A 19019-nucleotide genomic window follows, 5' to 3' on the forward strand; every position below is an offset into this window, starting at 1 on the left:
GTTTAACTAGTCCGTTTGATTTGTTTTAATTCATTTTTCAAAGACTTAAAGCCAAATAATGAAAGCTTCGGTAATTCAATTTGGTAATATAGTTTAGCTTGTGACCTGGGATTTCCCATGACAACGGCAGGTTATTGGTGCAGCTGTTAACTACCTCACCACCACTTCTCTCGACCCCTGCTTGGTCTCTAAATTGACAGACTGCTTGTCCGACATCCAGTACTGGATGAGCAGAAATTTTCTCCAATTCAGTATTGGGAAGACTGAACCCATTGTCTTTGGTCACCGCCACAAACTGCGTTTCCTAACCACTGACTCCATCTCTCTCCCTAGCATCTGTCTGAGGCTGAACCAGACTGTTCGTAACCTAGGTGTTATATTTGATCCCGAAATGAGCTTCCAGCCACATCCGCGGCATAACTAAAACCGCCTGTTTCCACCTCCGTAACATCGCCCGTCTCCGCCCCTGCCTCAGCTCATCTGCTGCTGATGCCCTCATTCATACCTTTGGTACCTCTAGACTTGACTACTCCAACATGCTCCTGGCTGGCCTCCTATATTCTACCTCACATAAACTTGAGTTCATCCAAAACTCGACAGCCTGTGCCCGAACTTGCACCAAGTCCCATTCACCATCACCCCTGTGCTCACTGACCTCCCGGCTAAGCAATGCCTCGATTTCAAAATCCCTCCATGATCTCGCCCCTCCCGATCTCTGTAATCTCCTTCAGCCTCACAACCCCGCCCCCCCCCCCCCCCCCCCCTGCCCGAGATGTGTCCGCTCCTCTAATTCTTGAGCAGTCCTGGTTATAGTCGCTCAAACATCTGTGGCCATGCCTTCTGTTGCCTAGGCCCCAAACTCTGGAATTCCCTGCCTAAACCTCTCCGTCTCTCTGCCTCTCTTTCTTCCTTTAAGATGCTCCTTAAAACCTACCTCTTTGACCAAGCTTTTAGCCACCTGCCCTAATTTCTTCTTGTGGCTCGGTGTCAAATTTATCATTTTTGACTTATAGCACTCCTGTGACGCGCCTTGGGACGTTTTACTACATTAGAGGCGCTATATAAATACAATTTGTTGTTAAAACCTGAGAGAAAAACCACTTGGCCAATCAAAGCTCCTCAAATTATGAGGGGCCTAGAAAGAGTGGATAGGAAGGACCCATTTCCCTTAGCGGAGAGGTCAACTACCAGGGGGCATAGATTTAAAGTAGTTGGTAGAAGGGTTGGAGGGGAGTTGAGGTGAACAATTTTCTCCCAGAGGGTGGTGAGGGTCTGGAACTCATTGCCTGAAAGGGTGGTAGAGGCAGAAACCTTCATTGCATTTAAAAAGTACTTGGATGTGCACTTGAAGCTCCGTAACCTACAGGGTTACGGACCGAGAGCTGGAAAGTGGGATTAGGCTGGATAGCTCTTTGTCGGCCGGCACAGAAACAATGGGCCGAATGGCCTCATTCTGTGCTGTAAACTTCTATGATTCTTTGAAATCCCCAATCTCAGGACATTAACTCTGCAATGGCATTGATTTGTTTTGGCCATTTTTACCTTGGTAGATCTTACCGAACGTTCATCACTCTTTTAATGAAAAAGAAAAAGTCGGCTTTGCTCATCTCTGTTGTAAATGGATGTTTTAATCATTTCTGTTCACATCTTCTGGTCATAGATTAAAAAGAAAACTGCCACTTTTGTGTCTTCGCCCCCCACTCCCCCAAACAACCAGCAGCATCATTCTGCGCGTGCCCGAGCTGAGCAAGGGGAAATTCCTGTTGCAGAATCAGAGAATGGTTCCAGCATGGAAGGAAGCCATTCGGCCCGTCGAGCCCGTGCCGGCTCTCTGCAAGAGCACCTCAGCTAGTCCCACTCCCCCGCCCTTTCCCCGTAGCCATGGACTCAGCTCCACTTCCCTGCCCGCTCCCCATAACCCCTTATCCCTTTATCGGTTAAGAAACTGTCTATTTTTGTCTTAAATTTATTCAATGTCCCAGCTTCCACAGCTCTCTGAGGCAGCGAATTCCACAGATTTACAACCCTCAGAGAAGAAATTTCTCCTCATCTCAGTTCTAAATGGGCGGCCCCTTATTCTAAGATTATGCCCTCTAGTTCTAGTCTCCCCCATCAGTGGAAACATCCTCTCTGCATCCACCTTGCCAAGCCCCCTCATAATCTTATACATTTCGATAAGATCACCTCATTCTTCTAAATTCCAATGAATAGAGGCCCAACCTACTCAACCTTTCCTCATAAGTCAACACCCTCATCCCCAGAATCAACCTAGTGAACCTTCTGTGAACTGCCTCCAAAGCAAGTATATCCTTTTGTAAATATGGAAACCAAAACTGCACGCAGTATTCCAGATGTGGCCTCACCAATACCCTGTATAACTGTAGCAAGACTTCCCTGCTTTTATACTCCATCCTCTTTGCAATAAAGGCCAAGATACCATTGGCCTTCCTGATCACTTGCTGTACCTGCATACTAACCTTTTGTGTTTCATGCACAGGTCCCGCTGTACTGCGGCATTTCACAATCTTTCTCCATTTAAATAATAATTTGCTCTGTGATTTTTTTTTTTTCCTGCCAAAGTGCATGACCTCACACTTTCCAGCACTTTCCATCTGCCAAATCTTTGCCCGCTCACTTGGCATGTCGATGTCCTTTTTGCAGATTTTCTGTGCCCTCCTCACACATTGCTTTTCCTCCCATCTTTGTATCATCAGCAAGCTTGGCTACGTTACACTCGGTCCCTTCTTCCAAGTCGTTAATATAGATTGTAAATAGTTGGGGTCCGTTGATTGTGGCATTACTTGGTGCTGCCCCTGGCAGGCTCTTCTGCATTCTTCACTGAACCAGGGTTGGTCTCCGGGCTTGACGGTAATGGTAGCGTGAGGGATATGCCGGGCCTTGAGGTTCCAGATTGTGATGGAATACAATTCTGCTGATGATGGCCCACAGCGCCTCGTGGATGCCCAGCTTTGAGCTGCTCAATCTGTTCTGATGGTGGAAAGCAGAACATGCCGGAAGCCATGAGCCAGGTCAGGACTTCATCTGTGGGAGAGAGAAAGGCCAGGTTACCGTTTCAGGTCAGTGACCTTGCGTCAGATGTGCAGGTCTTTCCTGTAGACTCACATCAGGTCAGATAACCCACACCTCCCCCCCCCACCAGCCCCCGTCCCCTGCCCCCAGAGCACTCTACTCTTCCCAAGTGACGCGTGGCCTTTGAACCGAGTCAGAAGTGAGCATTTTGGTGCACGTAATGGCGGGTAAGTTCTTTCAAGCTTTGCCAACTTTATTTTAACATCACATGCATTCCGAAGCAAAGGGGGAGGGGAGTGGGGGGGGGCGGGGTGCGCGGTGGATTCTCCAAAGTGGCCTGCAGCGATGAACGAAGCGATATGAATATGTCGAGTGCCCTGAGCAGGAACATTTCAGAAGGTCATTTAAAGGGTGGCTGGAATGGAGTTAGTTGCAAAAACCATTTGTGCATGTTTCAATACTTTTTCGGCCCATTTCAGCTGCAAGTATTTCACGCTCTATAAGGGGTGTGCTTTGGTCAGGGTTGAGTGTCTCTGCAAGGTTTGAACTTGATTAGAACCACCCAGCCAATTAGGGCCAGTTTGTTGCCTGATGTTATCAGGCTGATGATGGATGTCGGCACTGTAGATGTATGTGCGTGTGTTTATAAGCCAGGCTAAGAATAAATACCTCATTTAGTCAGCCACAGTTTGTAAAGAAGGCATACACCAAATTCAAATGATTTTTAAAAGGAAAGGAATATTGCAAAACAGGTTTCTGAAAGAGTTTGTGTGTGTGTGTGTGTGTGTGTGACAATTGGCTTCAGAAACTTTATACTGACCTACCGAAGAATGTGCCTCTGTCTTCGAAGTTGCAACTGTGTGTCTTCTTCCTGCTGCTTAACAAAAATGCTTGTGACTTCGAGTTCCAGATCATTGAAGGCAATCTGAGGGACTCTCAAAACTGGCTTATTCGTTTGCAGAATGTTTTACGAAACATGAGTTAGTATGACGCTTACTGTTCCAAGATCATTCCATGGTACCAGATGTTGAGCTGCAATCAGCATAAAAATGTATTTGGAGTTCAATGCACATTTGAATTGAGGAAATATCTCATCGTTCCTGCTTCGAGTTGTTCAGTACTGAATGGGAAAGCGTTCATTTACTGAGGCACTGGCACGCTCCAGTTACTGCCAATACAAGTCAAAACAGAGTACTAAAATGCACTCGACAGTAAGACATCGCTGCTGTCAGATTATAGGTGTGTGTGCCTGTTTTATTTTTACCGCTGATGATCTGCAAGTTAACTCAATCTTTTCTGTCTGTGAGCAGCTCCGTGCGGTAGAATTCTGCTATAAATCTTGGAGCTGACAAGATGCCATGTAAATTATTTTCAGTGTTTAATCCTTTTCCGACTGCAGGTTATGACTTTTATGGGGAATTCACTTGCAAATAAAGTGACAGCTGTGAGGGGGAGATGGAAGGCCAGGAAGACAGGGTATTTTTAATCGAATGGATCCCTGGATGTGCATAATAGGTTGTGCTGAGGGCAGTGAAGTTATCTAGTACCAACATTGCAAGTGAGCAGATTGCGGTACTGAAAGAAAGACAGACTTGCATTTATATAGCGCCTTTCACGACCACCGGACGTCTCAAAGCGTTTTACAGCCAATGAAGTACTTTTGGAGCGTAGTCACTGTTGGAATATAGGAAACCCGGCAGCCAATTTGCGCACAGCAAGCTCCCACAAACAGCAATGTGATTATGACCAGATAATCTTTTTTTTGTTATGTTAATTGAGGGATAAATATTGGCCCCAGGACACCGGGGATAACTCCCCTGCTCTTCTTCGAAATAGTGCCGTGGGATCTTTTACGTCCACCTGAGAGAGCAGACGGGGCCTCGGTTTAACGTCTCATCTGAAAGACGGCACCTCTGACAGTGCAGCACTCCCTCGGCACTGCACTGGAGTGTCGGGCTAGATTTTCTTTTGTACTCCAGTCCCTGGAGCGGGACTTGAACCCACAACCTGCTGGCGCAGAGGCACGTGTGCTGCCCACTGAGTCACAGCTGACACACGTATTGGCAAGAGTAATGTTTGGCTGGGACTGACTAATGCTGTGGAACTGCGAAGCACCTTAGGCCTTATTACTGTGTTAAAGGTGCTATATCAATGCAAATTGTTGTTGAATCAATTGTGTGCCACTGATGTAGCCTGCAGCCCCTTTAAATGGGTTCAGAGATCAAAAGGACTGTTCTAAAATCCCAAACTTTGCTTGTTATTGTGCCAGTATAATTTGCGCACTATGATCATTTATTTCTACCAACTGTGGAATGTCTGTCTAAATAAGATCATTTTTGGAAAATCCAGACAATTTAATTTGCATTGCTAAACCCTGATGCGCAAACTGAAAGGATTATGGGCCAAATATTGCTGTCAAACTAACGGGCGAGGATCATATCGCTCGTTGTGTTATTGAGCTGGGGATACCTCGGCAGCTTCAGGCGAGAGCAGCAGCCCGGTTAACCGTGGAAATCGGGAAGGTGCTGCCGGAGATGCCGTTAGTTTGGTGGAAACGGGCTCTCGTCGTCTGGCGACCGATTCACGTGCCTGAAGTTCGTGAGCTGAACGCAGTGGTCCCGAAGCAAACTCGCCGCAGGCAGTTATGTCACATCATTTCAAGTCGAAGTACCCTTTTAACGGCGTGGTGAGTGTTGATCACTGCCACTCGACCTCTCTGGCACTGAAAATCAACAATTGCAAGTGTGGAGTCTCATTCCTTCAAAATTCGATTGTTGTTGGAGATTTCAAAAAAAGATTTAAAATTAAGAACACGTTTTACTTTTTCTTTGTCTTTTTTTTTTCTCCTCTCTCTCATTCCAGTCTTTATTTTCCTCTTTTTCTCTTTCTGTACCTGATTTGATATTGAATTCGCCATTCCAACTTGCATTTTCTGGTTCCAGGCTGTTAGTGTTAGAATGCTTCAATCTGATTGGTTGAGGAGATGCCCTGTTCACTCAGTTCCCAGATTGCCCTGTAGAGGCGGCTGTGCCGTTTCCATCTCTCGCTTCCAGCAATTCCCAGGGCAGAATGTGGGCGATGGGCACGTCTAACTATAACGCCAGTCGCTATTCATTGTTGAGACATTAAAATATCATTACTCCGGCCCAACCCATTCCCAAACGAGCGGTAAATGGTGTGGCCATAACCGAGCGTATCGTTGAGCCAAACCGTCAGGAAGCTTCCGAGTTCGATCCATAGCGTGTGCCGAGGTAGTTAAACTTGGTGGCCACCTTCAACTGGCCTTTGGAGTCCTTGTGTGGGATAGACAAATCAAGACCCCGGTTCCTGCTCCCAATTGCTCTCCACTAAATGGCTCTTTGAAAATGTGCAGACATCAGTTTACGAGTGTTGGGCTTGGCTATGACATTCCACATTTGAAAAGCCTGTCACACTGTGTCCAGGCGTACAATATTTAGAGTGAGCATTTTGGAGGGATACGCAAGATGCCGTCACTGTCCGTGGAACTGTATCCCAGCAAGAGTCGGCACTGTGCAAAGCTCCAGTTTGTTTACAAATGCTTCCACAAAATATATTTCATGAGCGATGTAATCTTATGCTAATCTGTGTTACGTTTATGCATGTATCACTGTCTTCAGTAGTTGCAAACAGCAGATTGGGATGTAAGGCTCAATGCAGCATTCTCCTTTTCTTTCCATTGATTTTTGTTGCTGTCAATTTTAAACTTGAGTTCAAATTGAATGAACCCTTGCAACGTCTTCATGGAGAAACACCATTTTCTTCTTTCATCACAAACCAGTTTCAAACCACACCAGAAATCCAATTCTCTGGTCATTCATGTATTTGCTGTTTATGGCATCTTGCTGTGTACAAATACACTGACCCCTTGTCTATATTGACTGCACTTCAAAAAGTAATCCGTTGGTCATAAAGCACCTTAAGATAAAGGTGCTATTGTAAATGCATGTTTGTTTGTTTAAAGTTAGTTGTTTTCCAATTAATTGTAAAGGAAGTAAGGAAGGCTTGCATTTATATAGTGCCTTTCATGCCCTCAGGATTGTGATATATTCTTACGACATGACTAACAAACACACACTGCCCACAGATGGCTCCCTACCAGAAAACTCATCATATGACCTTGCCTCATGATCCTTTGTTATTTTCATCAGTAGTTGCAGTACATCAGTAGTTCACTCGGTGGAGCAGTAGTCCACTAGGGGGAAGCACTCTACAGTCAATGAAGTACCTTTTGAAGTGCAGTTACTGTTGTAATGTCGGAAACGTGGCAGCCATTTTGCGCAACAATTGTAGTCGTTGCTCTGGAGTACTGGTTGTGCTGCTCAGCAGCGTTTTACACGGGGAGAATAGTGCCATGGGCCTTATTAGGTTCAACCTTCATAAAATAGTTTTTTTTTTAATATTCATTCACGGGATGTGGGCATCACTGGGAAAGACGGCATTAATTGCTCTTCATTATCCCTAATTGCCCGCGCCCTCCTGAAAGTGGTGGTGAGCCGTCGCCTTGATAATCGAGACGCTCGCTGGGCCATTTCAGAGGGCAGCAAAGAGTCACCCACATCGCTGTAGGTCTGGAGTCACATATAGACCAGACCGGCTAAGGACCTTAGTGAACCAGATGGGTTTTTATAAGATGAGTTGTATGGTCACCATTACTGATACAGGTACTAACTTTTTTTTTAAATTACAGATTTATTTAATTAACTGAATTTAAATTCCCCAGCTGCCGTGGTGAGATTTGAACTCGTGTCTCCGGATCATTAGTCCAGGCCTCTGGTCCAGTGACATAACCGCCGTGCTACACAACCTTGTTCTCTGCTCAGTGACTAGTTAACATTGCACAGAATGTATGGTTCCATCTCTCTCATCTCTCCTGCCTCCCACCCTATCACAGACCTTCCCTTCTATTCTTTCCTCCCCTCCTCCCCTTTCCCTGCCCCGACACTTGCTTAAAAACTTGTTACCTCTCTAACTTTTTCCACAAACGCTGCCTGACCTGCTGAGTATTTCCAGCATTCTCTGTTTTTTATTTCAGATTCCAGCATCCGCGGTATTTTGCTTTTGTATTCTGGATCCATCTAGTTCAGTTAAATGAGATTATCCGGACATGGAACCGAAGCAGTTGATGATGGAAAGTGGAGTTGAGTCCATGATCAGATCAGCCATGATCTTATTGAATGGCAGAGCAGGCATGAGAGGCCAAAATGGCCGACTCCTGCTCCTATTTTTTTTGTTCCGATGATTATTCGGGAAGTATCTTGCTCCTTAACCGGGTTGGCATCTGGAGTTTTCCTTCAAACGGTTGTGTGTGTTTTGCAGGTACATGTCCGGCGAGTCGATCAGCTCCTTCTGCAGCGATGGTGCCCTTTCGCCCTGCGCTTCGAGCTCTGCCTCTCTCTTCATCCCGATCCCTCCGAGTGTCCATCAACTGGCCAGGCAACAGCTCTGCAGGACGGCCAGACGCAACTCTCCCTGCTCGCTGCCGGGTCGCCTGAACCGAGCCCTGTCCCTGGGCACCATCCCATCTCTGACGCGGGCAGGTCAGTTGGTCGTTTGCAAACCGCTTTCAGGGAACTGTAACAATTAATTGATGCGACAGGGTTTTATTCTTTCAGGGCTTCAGATCCGCCGTGATCTCATTGAATGGCGGAGCAGGCTCAAAGGGCCACATGGCCGACTCCTGCTTCTGTTATGTTCTGGATCTGTGTTGCCCCTGTCCAGCAACACACCGGCTCCATTGCTGCCACATGTTTGTGCTGTGTCCCATCCCTGCTTTACCTCTGGTCATCACTGTTCGAAATGTCAGTCCGCGGGTCCAGCTTGTCGGCGGATTTCCGCGCTCTGTCTGTTTCAGCTGTATTCTTTGCGACGTCCAACGCAAAGAGGGATACGCCTTCGCTGTTGATTCCTCGTCACCGTTGCTGCCCCACCCCCCCACCGTTTGTCCGCTCTGCCCGCGCTGGGGAGCATTTCACCGACGTTTTGGAACTTGCGGGCACGAGGGCATCCTCGGTGAATCACCCCGGGACGCCAAGCGGGGCCGATGGAAGCTTTGCTATTGGCCAGGACTGGAGAATGTTAGCCACGAGGAAATATTGGATGGGCTGGGTTTGTTTTCTTTGGAACAGAGGGGACCTGATTGAGATGGACAAAACGATGAGATTTTCCTCACACTGTGTCAGTTTGGCTTATTGGATGGCACCCTCACCTCGGTCATTTAGGTTGTGGGTTCAAGCTCCACTCCGAGGTTGAGCCCTTGAACTTGACTGACCCGTAAGCTTGAACTGTATAAAACACTAGTGAGGCCACAGCTAGAGTAGTGCATGCAGTTCTGGTCACCGCATTACGGGAAAGATGTGATTGCACTGGAGAGGGTACTGAGGAGATTTATGAGGATGTTGCCTGGACTGGAGACTTTTAGCTACGAGAACAAATTGGATAAGCTGGGGTTGTTTTCTTTGGAACAGAGGAGTCTGAGGCGAGACCTTATTGAGGTGTATAAAATTATGAGGGGCTTGGATAGAGTGGATAGGAAGGACCTATTTCCCTTAGCAGAGGGGTCACCAACCAGGGGGCATAGAATTAAAGTAATTGGGGGGAGGTTTAGAGGGAATTTGAGGGGAAATTTCTTTACCCAGAGGGCGGTGGGGGATCTGGAACTCACTGCCTGAAAGGGTGGTAGAGGCAGAAACCCTCGCCACATTTAAAAAGGACTTGGATATGCACTGAAAGTGCCGTAACCTACAGGGCTACGGACCAAGAGCTGGAAAGTGGGATTCGGCTGGGTAGCTCTCTTTTTGGCTGGCACGGACACGATGGGCCGAATGGCGGCCTCCTGTGAAGTAAATTTCTATGGTTCTCAACAGTGAGCAGGGGTCAAAAGCCAGCAATGAATCCACTATCTGCTGCTTTATCCAACGGTGCAGAGATGAGTAACTGTGAGATCGTAACCGAATGTGCAGGAGTGAGCAGACAGAACGCTGCTCTGTTCCATATATAGTTGTAGTAAAATGGTGTGGTTTCTCTGATGATGTAATAGAACGTGATGAGTGACAATGCAAATGAACTTACACTTCCACACATGTGCCCTAACTGCCAGTTATATTGCGTGTGTGTGTCTGTGTAGATTTTGACATGTTGTGACCACTCTGTGGTTGTTGGATCTTGTGGCTGTCGCGCATGTTTGGTTTGAACTTACAAACCCAGGTGTGTCTTATACCACCATAAGCCCTGGAGCGGCACATATTGGATCTCTTAAAAATGTTCGTTTTGAGTCACTAAATTATCATGTAATTTGTGAATACTTTCAATGGTTAAGTATGTATGTAGTAGGTCAGTGTGCTGAGGTAACTCTGCACCTAGTTATCACACACAAGTAAAACACCGCGGATGCTGGAATCTGAAATTAAAACAGAAAATGCTGGAAATACTCAGCGGGTCAGGCAGCATCTGTGGAGAGAAAAACAGAGTTAACGTTTCAGGTCGATGACCCTTGGTCAGAACTGGTGAATGTTCGGAATGAACAGAATGAATAGAAGAAGGTCAGTGATAGGGTGGAAGACAGGAGAGATTAGAGAGACACAAGGGATAACGGGCCGACTTGAGACGGTAATGGCAGAAGTTAGAAAAAGATGAGTCTAGATGGGGTGTGAATGGCTGAGTAGTGACCACTTTACAGCCTTCTGGACTCAATATCGAGTTCACCAATTTCAGACCATAACCTCTGCCCTCTCCCGTTCCTTTTATTACACCCCCCACCCTCCCCTGCAAACTTAGATTTTTTTCTCTGTTTGCCATCCTTAGTTATCATACCCTGGGATCAAAAAACACAAGATAACTACATAAAGTGTTAAAGATCTTTATAAATCAGTTCACAAACAAAACATTCCCATTACCAGTTCTCCAATTGGCAGAACTCTTGTGCAAGTGATGAGGTGTGTATTCATTTTAAGTATATTTGCATTGTCTTATTTATATGCTTGAAATGGGAAAATAAATAACTGCGAGGAAAGAGCGGGGGGGAGTGGGACTAATTGGATCGCTCGTTCAGAGAGCTGGCACAGGAACGATGGGCCGAATGGCCGCCTCCTGTGCTGTATGATTCTGTGATGATCTTTAAGGGTCACGGCAGCCTGAACAAGATGGAAAAATCCACAAAGGGGATTACGTCATATTTACGCGATTCTGTGTTGCTTCCTCCGCACAGATAGTCATTGGGAACAGGTAAAAGAAAGACTTGCATTTATATAGCGCCCTTCACGACCACCGAACGTCTCGAAGCGCTTTACAGCCAATGAAGTACTTTTGGAGTGTAGTCGCTGTTGTAATGTGGGAAACGCGGCAGCCAATTTGCGCACAGCAAGCTCCCACCAACAGCAATGTGATAATGAGCAGATAATCTGTTTTGAAGGATCAATATTGGCCCCAGGACACCGGGGATAAATGCCCCTGCTCTTCTTCAGATTAGTGCCCTGGGATCTTTTACGTCCAGCTCAGAGAGCAGAGGGGGCCTCGGTTTAACGTTTCATCCGAAAAACGGCACCTCCGACAGTGTGCAGCACTCCCTCAGCACTGCACTGGAGTGTCAGCCTAGATCTTATTTTGTGCTCCTGGAGCGGGACTTGAACCCACAACCTTCTGACTCAGAGGCGAGGGTGCTACCCACTGAGCCACAACTGACACTGTGAGTACAACACATGACGAAGTTAACCCTAATTATCCCCGACTAATTAGTTATTTGGCTTTCCCTGATAGAGCTAGACTGTTGGATTTGTAGCGTCTCGAAGGTTAAAAATGAGTCGTGAACAAAAAGTGTTTGCAAGCCGCCAGTAATCTCACCTTGTTCAGTGTCGCATAGAGCTCTTCAAAACCTCGAGGGTTCTTCTGACTGATCAGACTTATTTTCATTTAACGGCACTTTTTAAAAACAAAATATATTTACCAGTTCAGATTCGAGAAGTGAGCAAGTCCCTTTATTGATTTTAAAATTCGGTGTATAGAAGGAAGCATGTTGAGAATGTCCACCAATTTTGACGTTTCCACATGTTCATTTATTTATCTTTCAATCCCCCTGCAAAATATTATTTCTCCCCTCCCCCGCTTTCCATCCCCCCCAAAAAGAAGTTGAAAGTTGCATTTTATTTTCAGGAATTCACTTTTCCCCATGTTTCTGTGTATAGCGAAATGTTATTGAGCATTCTAATTAATTGTGTTTTGTTTAATTATTACTTTGCTGATGCGACACAGAAAAAGATATAACACGAAATATAACAATTGTAAACACAAATGATCCCAACTCTCACAACTTGCTCCAAAGAAGCAAAAACTTAACAACTGTAGTCAAATTAAGCATGAGGACATGAGAAATAGGAGCAGGAGTGGGCCATGCGGGCGCCTCAAGCCTGCTCCGGGACCTTCCCTGGTGGCCCAGTGATCGCCACTGAAGTTAATGCAGAGTTCACAGCGGCCCCCCCCCCCCCGCCTCTTTAACGGAAGGGGAGGGATATTGTGACGCGTCAGCGCGATGCTAATGACACATCCAACCCACACCCCGCGCACTTCCGAACACTGCCTGCAGATGAAAATTTTCTCGAAGTCCTCAATATCGCTGTAGTCTCCTTCAGAAACGGTAGGTGTGCCGACATTCAGTCGGGGGCAATTTCGGCCCCGTAGAATGGTTACACTCCGGAAGGCCATTCGGCCCCTCGCGCCCGTGCCAACTCTCGACCAGTCCCACTCCCTCCGCCCTTTCCCCGTAGCCCTGCAATTTTCTTTTCCTTCAGATACTTATCCAGCTCCCTTTTGAAAGATAAAGTTGAGTCTGCCTCCACCCACCCAGTGCACACTCGCTGCGTAAAAAAACTTTTTTTCTTACGTCGTCTTTGCTTCCTTTGCCTTAGATCTGTGCCCTCTGGTTCTCGAACCTCCCGCCAACGGGAACAGTTTCTCTCTATCTGCTCTGTCCAGACCCCTCATGATTTTGTACATCGCTATCAAATCTCCTCTCAACCTTCTCTGCTCTCAGGAGAACAACCCCAGCTCCTCCAGTCTATCCACGGAACTGAAGTCCCTCGTTCCTGGAATCATTCTCGTAAATCCTTTGTGCACCCTCTCTTGAGGCCTTCACATCCTTCCTAAAGTGCGGTGACCAGAATTGGACACAGTGCTCCAGTTGGGGCCGAACCAGGAAGTGGACAGGCTGCATTTAAGTGAGGCTAATACTGCCAACCGAGGTGGATGCCAATGGCTCAGTGGACAGCACTCTCGCCTCCAAGTCAGAAGGTTGTGGGTTGAAATTCTACTCTGGAGAATTGAGCACATAAATCCAGGCTGACACTCCCAGTGCAGTGCTGAGGGAGTGCTGCACTGTCAGAGGTGCCGTCTTTCGGATGAGACATTAAAAGGCCCAGCGGGAGATCGAGAGTCAGTAGCAGTTGGTGAGAGGCGGGAGCGGCCTATAAAAGGCGGGGCTTGTGCAGCTACAGCGGGAGAGAAAGCAAAATAGAAATAGAAAGGAATCAAAAGGTGACGTCACAGCCAATGGGGTAAGTGATTGGCTGGTGATTGGTGTGTAGCTTTTCTTTTTGTTTTTTATATCAGTAAGTGAACTGTAACATTGTTATTACCAATTTAAGGGTATCTAAGGGTTAAGGCATGGCAGGGGAGATCGGTCACGTGATATGCTCCTCCTGTGCCATGTGGGAACTCAGGGACACTTCCGGTGTCCCTGACGACTACGTGTGTGAGAAGTGTGTCCGCCTCGAGCTCCTTACGGTCCGCATTACGGAATTGGAGCTGAGGGTGGATTCACTCTGGAGCATCCATGATGCTGAGAATGACGTGAGTATCACGTGTAGTGAGTTGGTCTTACCGTAGCAGAAGGGTCCACAGCCAGATAGGGAATGGAAGACCAGCAGGAAGGGCAGTGCAAGAAAGATAGTGCAGGGGTCCCCTGTGGTCATCCCCCTGCAAAACAGATACACCATTTTGAGTACTGTTGGGGGGGAATGACTCATCAGGGGAGGACAGCAGCAGACAAGTTCATGGCACCGTGGCTGGCTCTGCTGCACAGGAGGGCAAGAAAAAGAGTGGGAGCGCGATAGTAATAGGGGATTCAATTGTGATGGGAATAGATAGGCGTTTCTGCGGCCTCAACCGAGACTCCAGGATGGTATGTTGCCTCCCTGGTGCAAGGGTCAAGGATGTCTCGGAGCGGGTGCAGGACATTCTGAAATGGGAGGGAGAACAGCCAGTTGTCGTGGTGCACATTGGTACCAACGACATAGGTAAAAAAAAAGGGATGAGGTCCTACGAAACGAATTTAAGTAGCTAGGAGCTAAATTTAAAAAGTAGGACCTCAAAAGTAGTAATCTCTGGATTGCTACCAGTGCCACGTGCTAGTCAGAGTAGGAATCGCAGGATAGCGCAGATGAATACGTGGCTTGAGCAGTGGTGCAGCAGGGAGGGATTCAAATTCCTGGGGCATTGGAACCGGTTCTGGGGGAGGTGGGACCAGTACAAACCGGACGGTCTGCACCTGGGCAGGACCGGAACCAATGTCCTAGGGGGAGTGTTTGCTAGTGCTGTTGGGGAGGAGTTAAACTAATATGGCAGGGGGATGGGAACCAATGCAGGGAGACAGAGGGAGACAAAAGGGAGGCAGGAGACGGAGGGGAGATGGGGGGGGTGGGGGGGCGGAGAGGCCCGGGGCGAGGAACAGGAAGGGCCACTGTGCGGAAGAATTTTAAAAGGACAAAGGGTGTTAAAAAAAATAAGCCTGAAGGCTTTGTGTCTTAATGCAAGGAGTATCCGCAATAAGGTGGATGAATTAACTGTGCAAATAGATGTTAACAAACATGATGTGATTGGGATTACAGAGACGTGGCTCCAGGATGATCAGGGCTGGGAACTCAACATCCAGGGGTATTCAACATTCAGGAAGGATAGAATAAAAGGAAAAGGAGGTGGGGTAGCATTGCTGGTTAAAGAGGAGATTAATGCAATAGTTAGGAAAGACATTAGCTTGGATGATGTGGAATCTATATGGGTAGAGCTGCAGAACGCCAAAGGGCAAAAAACGTTAGTGGGAGTTGTGTACAGACCTCCAAACAGTAGTAGTGATGTTGGGGAGGGCATCAAACAGGAAATTAGGAGTGCATGCAATAAAGGTGCAGCAGTTATAATGGGTGACTTTAATATGCACACAGATTGGGCTAGCCAAACTGGAAGCAATACGGTGGAGGAGGATTTCCTGGAGTGCATAAGGGATGGTTTTCTAGACCAATATGTCGAGGAACCAACTAGAGGGGAGGCCATCTTAGACTGGGTGTTGTGTAATGAGAGAGGACTAATTAGCAATTTCATTGTGCGAGGCCCCTTGGGGAAGAGTGACCATAATATGGTGGAATTCTGCATTAGGATGGAGAATGAAACAGTTAATTCAGAGACCATGGTCCAGAACTTAAAGAAGGGTAACTTTGAAGGCATGAGGCGTGAATTGGCTAGGATAGATTGGCGAATGATACTTAAGGGGTTGACTGTGGATGGGCAATGGCAGACATTTAGAGACCGCATGGATGAATTACAACAATTGTACATTCCTGTCTGGCGTAAAAATAAAAAAGGGAAGGTGGCTCAACCGTGATTAGGGCAGGGAAAATGGAGTATGAGAAGAAGCTTGCAGGGAACATTAAGGCGGATTGCAAAAGTTTCTATAGGTATGTAAAGAGAAAAAGGTTAGTAAAGACAAACGTAGGTCCCCTGCAGTCAGAATCAGGGGAAGTCATAACGGGGAACAAAGAAATGGCAGACCAATTGAACAAGTACTTTGGTTCAGTATTCACTAAGGAGGACACAAACAGGGGTCAGAGGGTCTCGTAGGGAGGAGGAACTGAGGGAAATCTTTATTAGTCGGGAAATTGTGTTGGGGAAATTGATGGGATTGAAGGCCGATAAATCCCCAGGGCCTGATGGACTGCATCCCAGAGTACTTAAGGAGGTGGCCTTGGAAATAGCGGATGCATTGACAGTCATTTTCCAACATTCTATTGACTCTGGATCAGTTCCTATCAAGTGGAGGGTAGCCAATGTAACCCCACTTTTTTAAAAAAGGAGGGAGAGAGAAAACAGGGAATTATAGACCGGTCAGCCTGACCTCAGTAGTGGGTAAAATGATGGAATCAATTATTAAGGATGTCATAGCAGCGCATTTGGAAAATGGTGACATGATAGGTCCAAGTCAGCATGGATTTGTGAAGGGGAAATCATGCTTGACAAATCTTCTGGAATTTTTTGAGGATGTTTCCAGTAAAGTGGACAAAGGAGAACCAGTTGATGTGGTATATTTGGACTTTCAGAAGGCTTTCGACAAGGTCCCACACAAGAGATTAATGTGCAAAGTTAAAGCACATGGGATTGGGGGTAGTGTGCTGACGTGGATTGAGAACTGGTTGTCAGACAGGAAGCAAAGAGTAGGAGTAAATGGGTACTTTTCAGAATGGCAGGCAGTGACTAGTGGGGTACCGCAAGGTTCTGTGCTGGGGCCCCAGCTGTTTACATTGTACATTAATGATTTAGAAGAAGGGATTAAATGTAGTATCTCCAAATTTGCGGATGACACTAAGTTGGGTGGCAGTGTGAGCTGCGAGGAGGATGCTATGAGGCTGCAGAGTGACTTGGATAGGTTAGGTGAGTGGGCAAATGCGTGGCAGATGAAGTATAATGTGGATAAATGTGAGGTTATCCACTTTGGTGGTAAAAACAGAGAGACAGACTATTATCTGAATGGTGACAGATTAGGAAAAGGGAAGGTGCAACGAGACCTGGGTGTCATGGTACATCAGTCATTGAAGGTTGGCATGCAGGTACAGCAGGCGGTTAAGAAAGCAAATGGCATGTTGGCCTTCATAGCGAGGGTATTTGAGTACAGGGGCAGGGAGGTGTTGCTACAGTTGTACAGGGCCTTGGTGAGGCCACACCTGGAGTATTGTGTACAGTTTTGGTCTCCTAACTTGAGGAAGGACATTCTTGCTATTGAGGGAGTGCAGCGAAGATTCACCAGACTGATTCCAGGGATGGTGGGACTGACCTATCAAGAAAGACTGGATCAACTGGGCTTGTATTCACTGGAGTTCAGAAGAATGAGAGGGGATCTCATAGAAACGTTTAAAATCCTGACGGGTTTAGACAGGTTAGATGGAGGAAGAATGTTCCCAATGTTGGGGAAGTCCAGAACCAGGGGTCACAGTCTAAGGATAAGGGGGAAGCCATTTAGGACCGAGATGAGGAGAGACTTCTTCACCCAGAGAGTGGTGAACCTGTGGAATTCTCTGCCACAGAAAGTGGTTGGGGCCAATTCACTAAATATATTCAAAAGGGAGTTAGTTGAAGTCCTTACTACTCGGGGGATCAAGGGGTATGGCGAGAAAGCAGGAAGGGGTTACTGAAGTTTCATGTTCAGCCATGAACTCATTGAATGGCGGTGCAGGCTAGAAGGGCTGAATGGCCTGTTCCTGCATCTATTTTCTATGTTTCTATGTTTCTAAACCGAGGCCCCGTCTGCCTCCTCAGGTGGATGTAAAAGATCCCATGGCACTAGTTCAAAGAAGAGCAGGGGGAGTTCTCCCCGGTGTCCTGGGCCAATATTTATCCCTCAATCAGCATCACACAAACAGATTATCTGGTCATTATCACATTGCTATTTGTGGGAGCTTGCTGTGCGCAAATGCTTCCCACATTACAACAGTGACAACACTCCAAAGGTACTTCATCGGCTGTAAAGCACTATGGGATGTCCGGTGGCCGTGAAAGGCGCTATAGAAATGCAAGTCTTTCTTTGTGCTGCTGCTGCTGGCAGGCGGGAAATGAACTCGCGGAGACGGTTTCCCAGAAACCTGCTCAGCCCCAAATATCTGGAAACACTGCCTCGCACTCGGGGACCCCCCCCCCCCCCCCCCGATCGCTACCCGAAGGAAACGGTCGTTGCCGTTGCAGAAGAAGCATTTTTATTAGTTGCACAGCAAACGCAGTAACATGCTGGCCAGCCAACAAATCTGATGCAGCAATCTGATCTGGTGACTCCCCGAGTGTCCCCTTGTGGATTCGCAACTGTGTGCAAAGCTCCGGACATTGGGCAGGACGAGTGGGGGGTGGTCAGATGTTTCTTCGAAGGGCGAGCAGAGTAAGGCAACTGTGGCCCATTCTGTACCTTCGAGTCGTCATATCATCATCAGAGGCAGTCCCTCGGAATCGCGGAAGACTTGCTTCCACTCTAAAAGTGAGTTCTTAGGTGACTGAATAGTCCAAAATACAGTCTCTGTCACAGGTGGGACAGACAGTGGTTGAGGGAAAGGGTGGGTGGGGAGTCAGGTTTGCCGCACGCTCCTTCCGCTGCCTGCGTTTGGTTTCTGCATGCTCTCGGCGACGAGACTCGAGGTGCTCAGCGCCCTCCCGGATGCACTTCCTCCACTTAGGGCGGTCTTTGGCCAGGGACTCCCAGGTGTTGGTGGGGATGTTGCACCTTATCAGGGAGGCTTTGAGGGTGCCTCTGTAACGTTTCCTCTGCCCACCTTCGGCTCGTTTGCTGTGAAGGAGTTCCGAGTAGAGCGCTTGCTTTGGGAGCCTCGTGTCTGGCATGCCAACGATGCATCTGTACCTTCGAGTAACCGGATGATGAATGACATTGACAGAGACCCCAGAGTAGCTCCCACACAAATCCTTCCAACATGGGCAATCTTCCACGGGGAGGAGGAGGAATAACGTAACTGTAAGCGGGAAGGAAAGAGGCTTTCGCCCCTCAGAAATGCTCAGCCATTTGATATTTGTGGTAAGTTTTGCAAAGAATCCTGGCTCGCGGACCAGCTGCTACACCAACAATACTGCCGTTGTTTTCTGGAGCAGGTTGTGGTCTGAGTCTTCCTGTAAATAAAAGTTTGAGTAAAACTTGCACCAATAAAGTTGTAGTTTGAGATCAG

The 19019-nt window shown here is 47.2% G+C and overlaps 1 protein-coding gene across 5 annotated transcripts in view; it reads left to right on the top strand.

Annotated features, from left to right (window-relative positions):
- The window catches only part of tmem201 (transmembrane protein 201), a 218079-nt gene that overhangs the window by 108511 nt on the left and 90549 nt on the right, over positions 1-19019 (top strand). For 4 of the 5 annotated variants that reach the window (XM_070860511.1, XM_070860514.1, XM_070860512.1 and 1 more), the window contains one exon: positions 8368-8588. In XM_070860511.1, coding sequence (XP_070716612.1) covers positions 8368-8588 — 221 coding nt within the window. Of the gene's footprint in view, positions 1-8367; positions 8589-19019 lie in introns of those variants that run through there. The other variant, XR_011587647.1, reaches the window with a different exon arrangement.

The sequence above is a fragment of the Pristiophorus japonicus genome, chromosome 18, assembly GCF_044704955.1.
Source record: "Pristiophorus japonicus isolate sPriJap1 chromosome 18, sPriJap1.hap1, whole genome shotgun sequence".
NCBI classification, from domain to species: Eukaryota; Metazoa; Chordata; class Chondrichthyes; family Pristiophoridae; genus Pristiophorus; species Pristiophorus japonicus.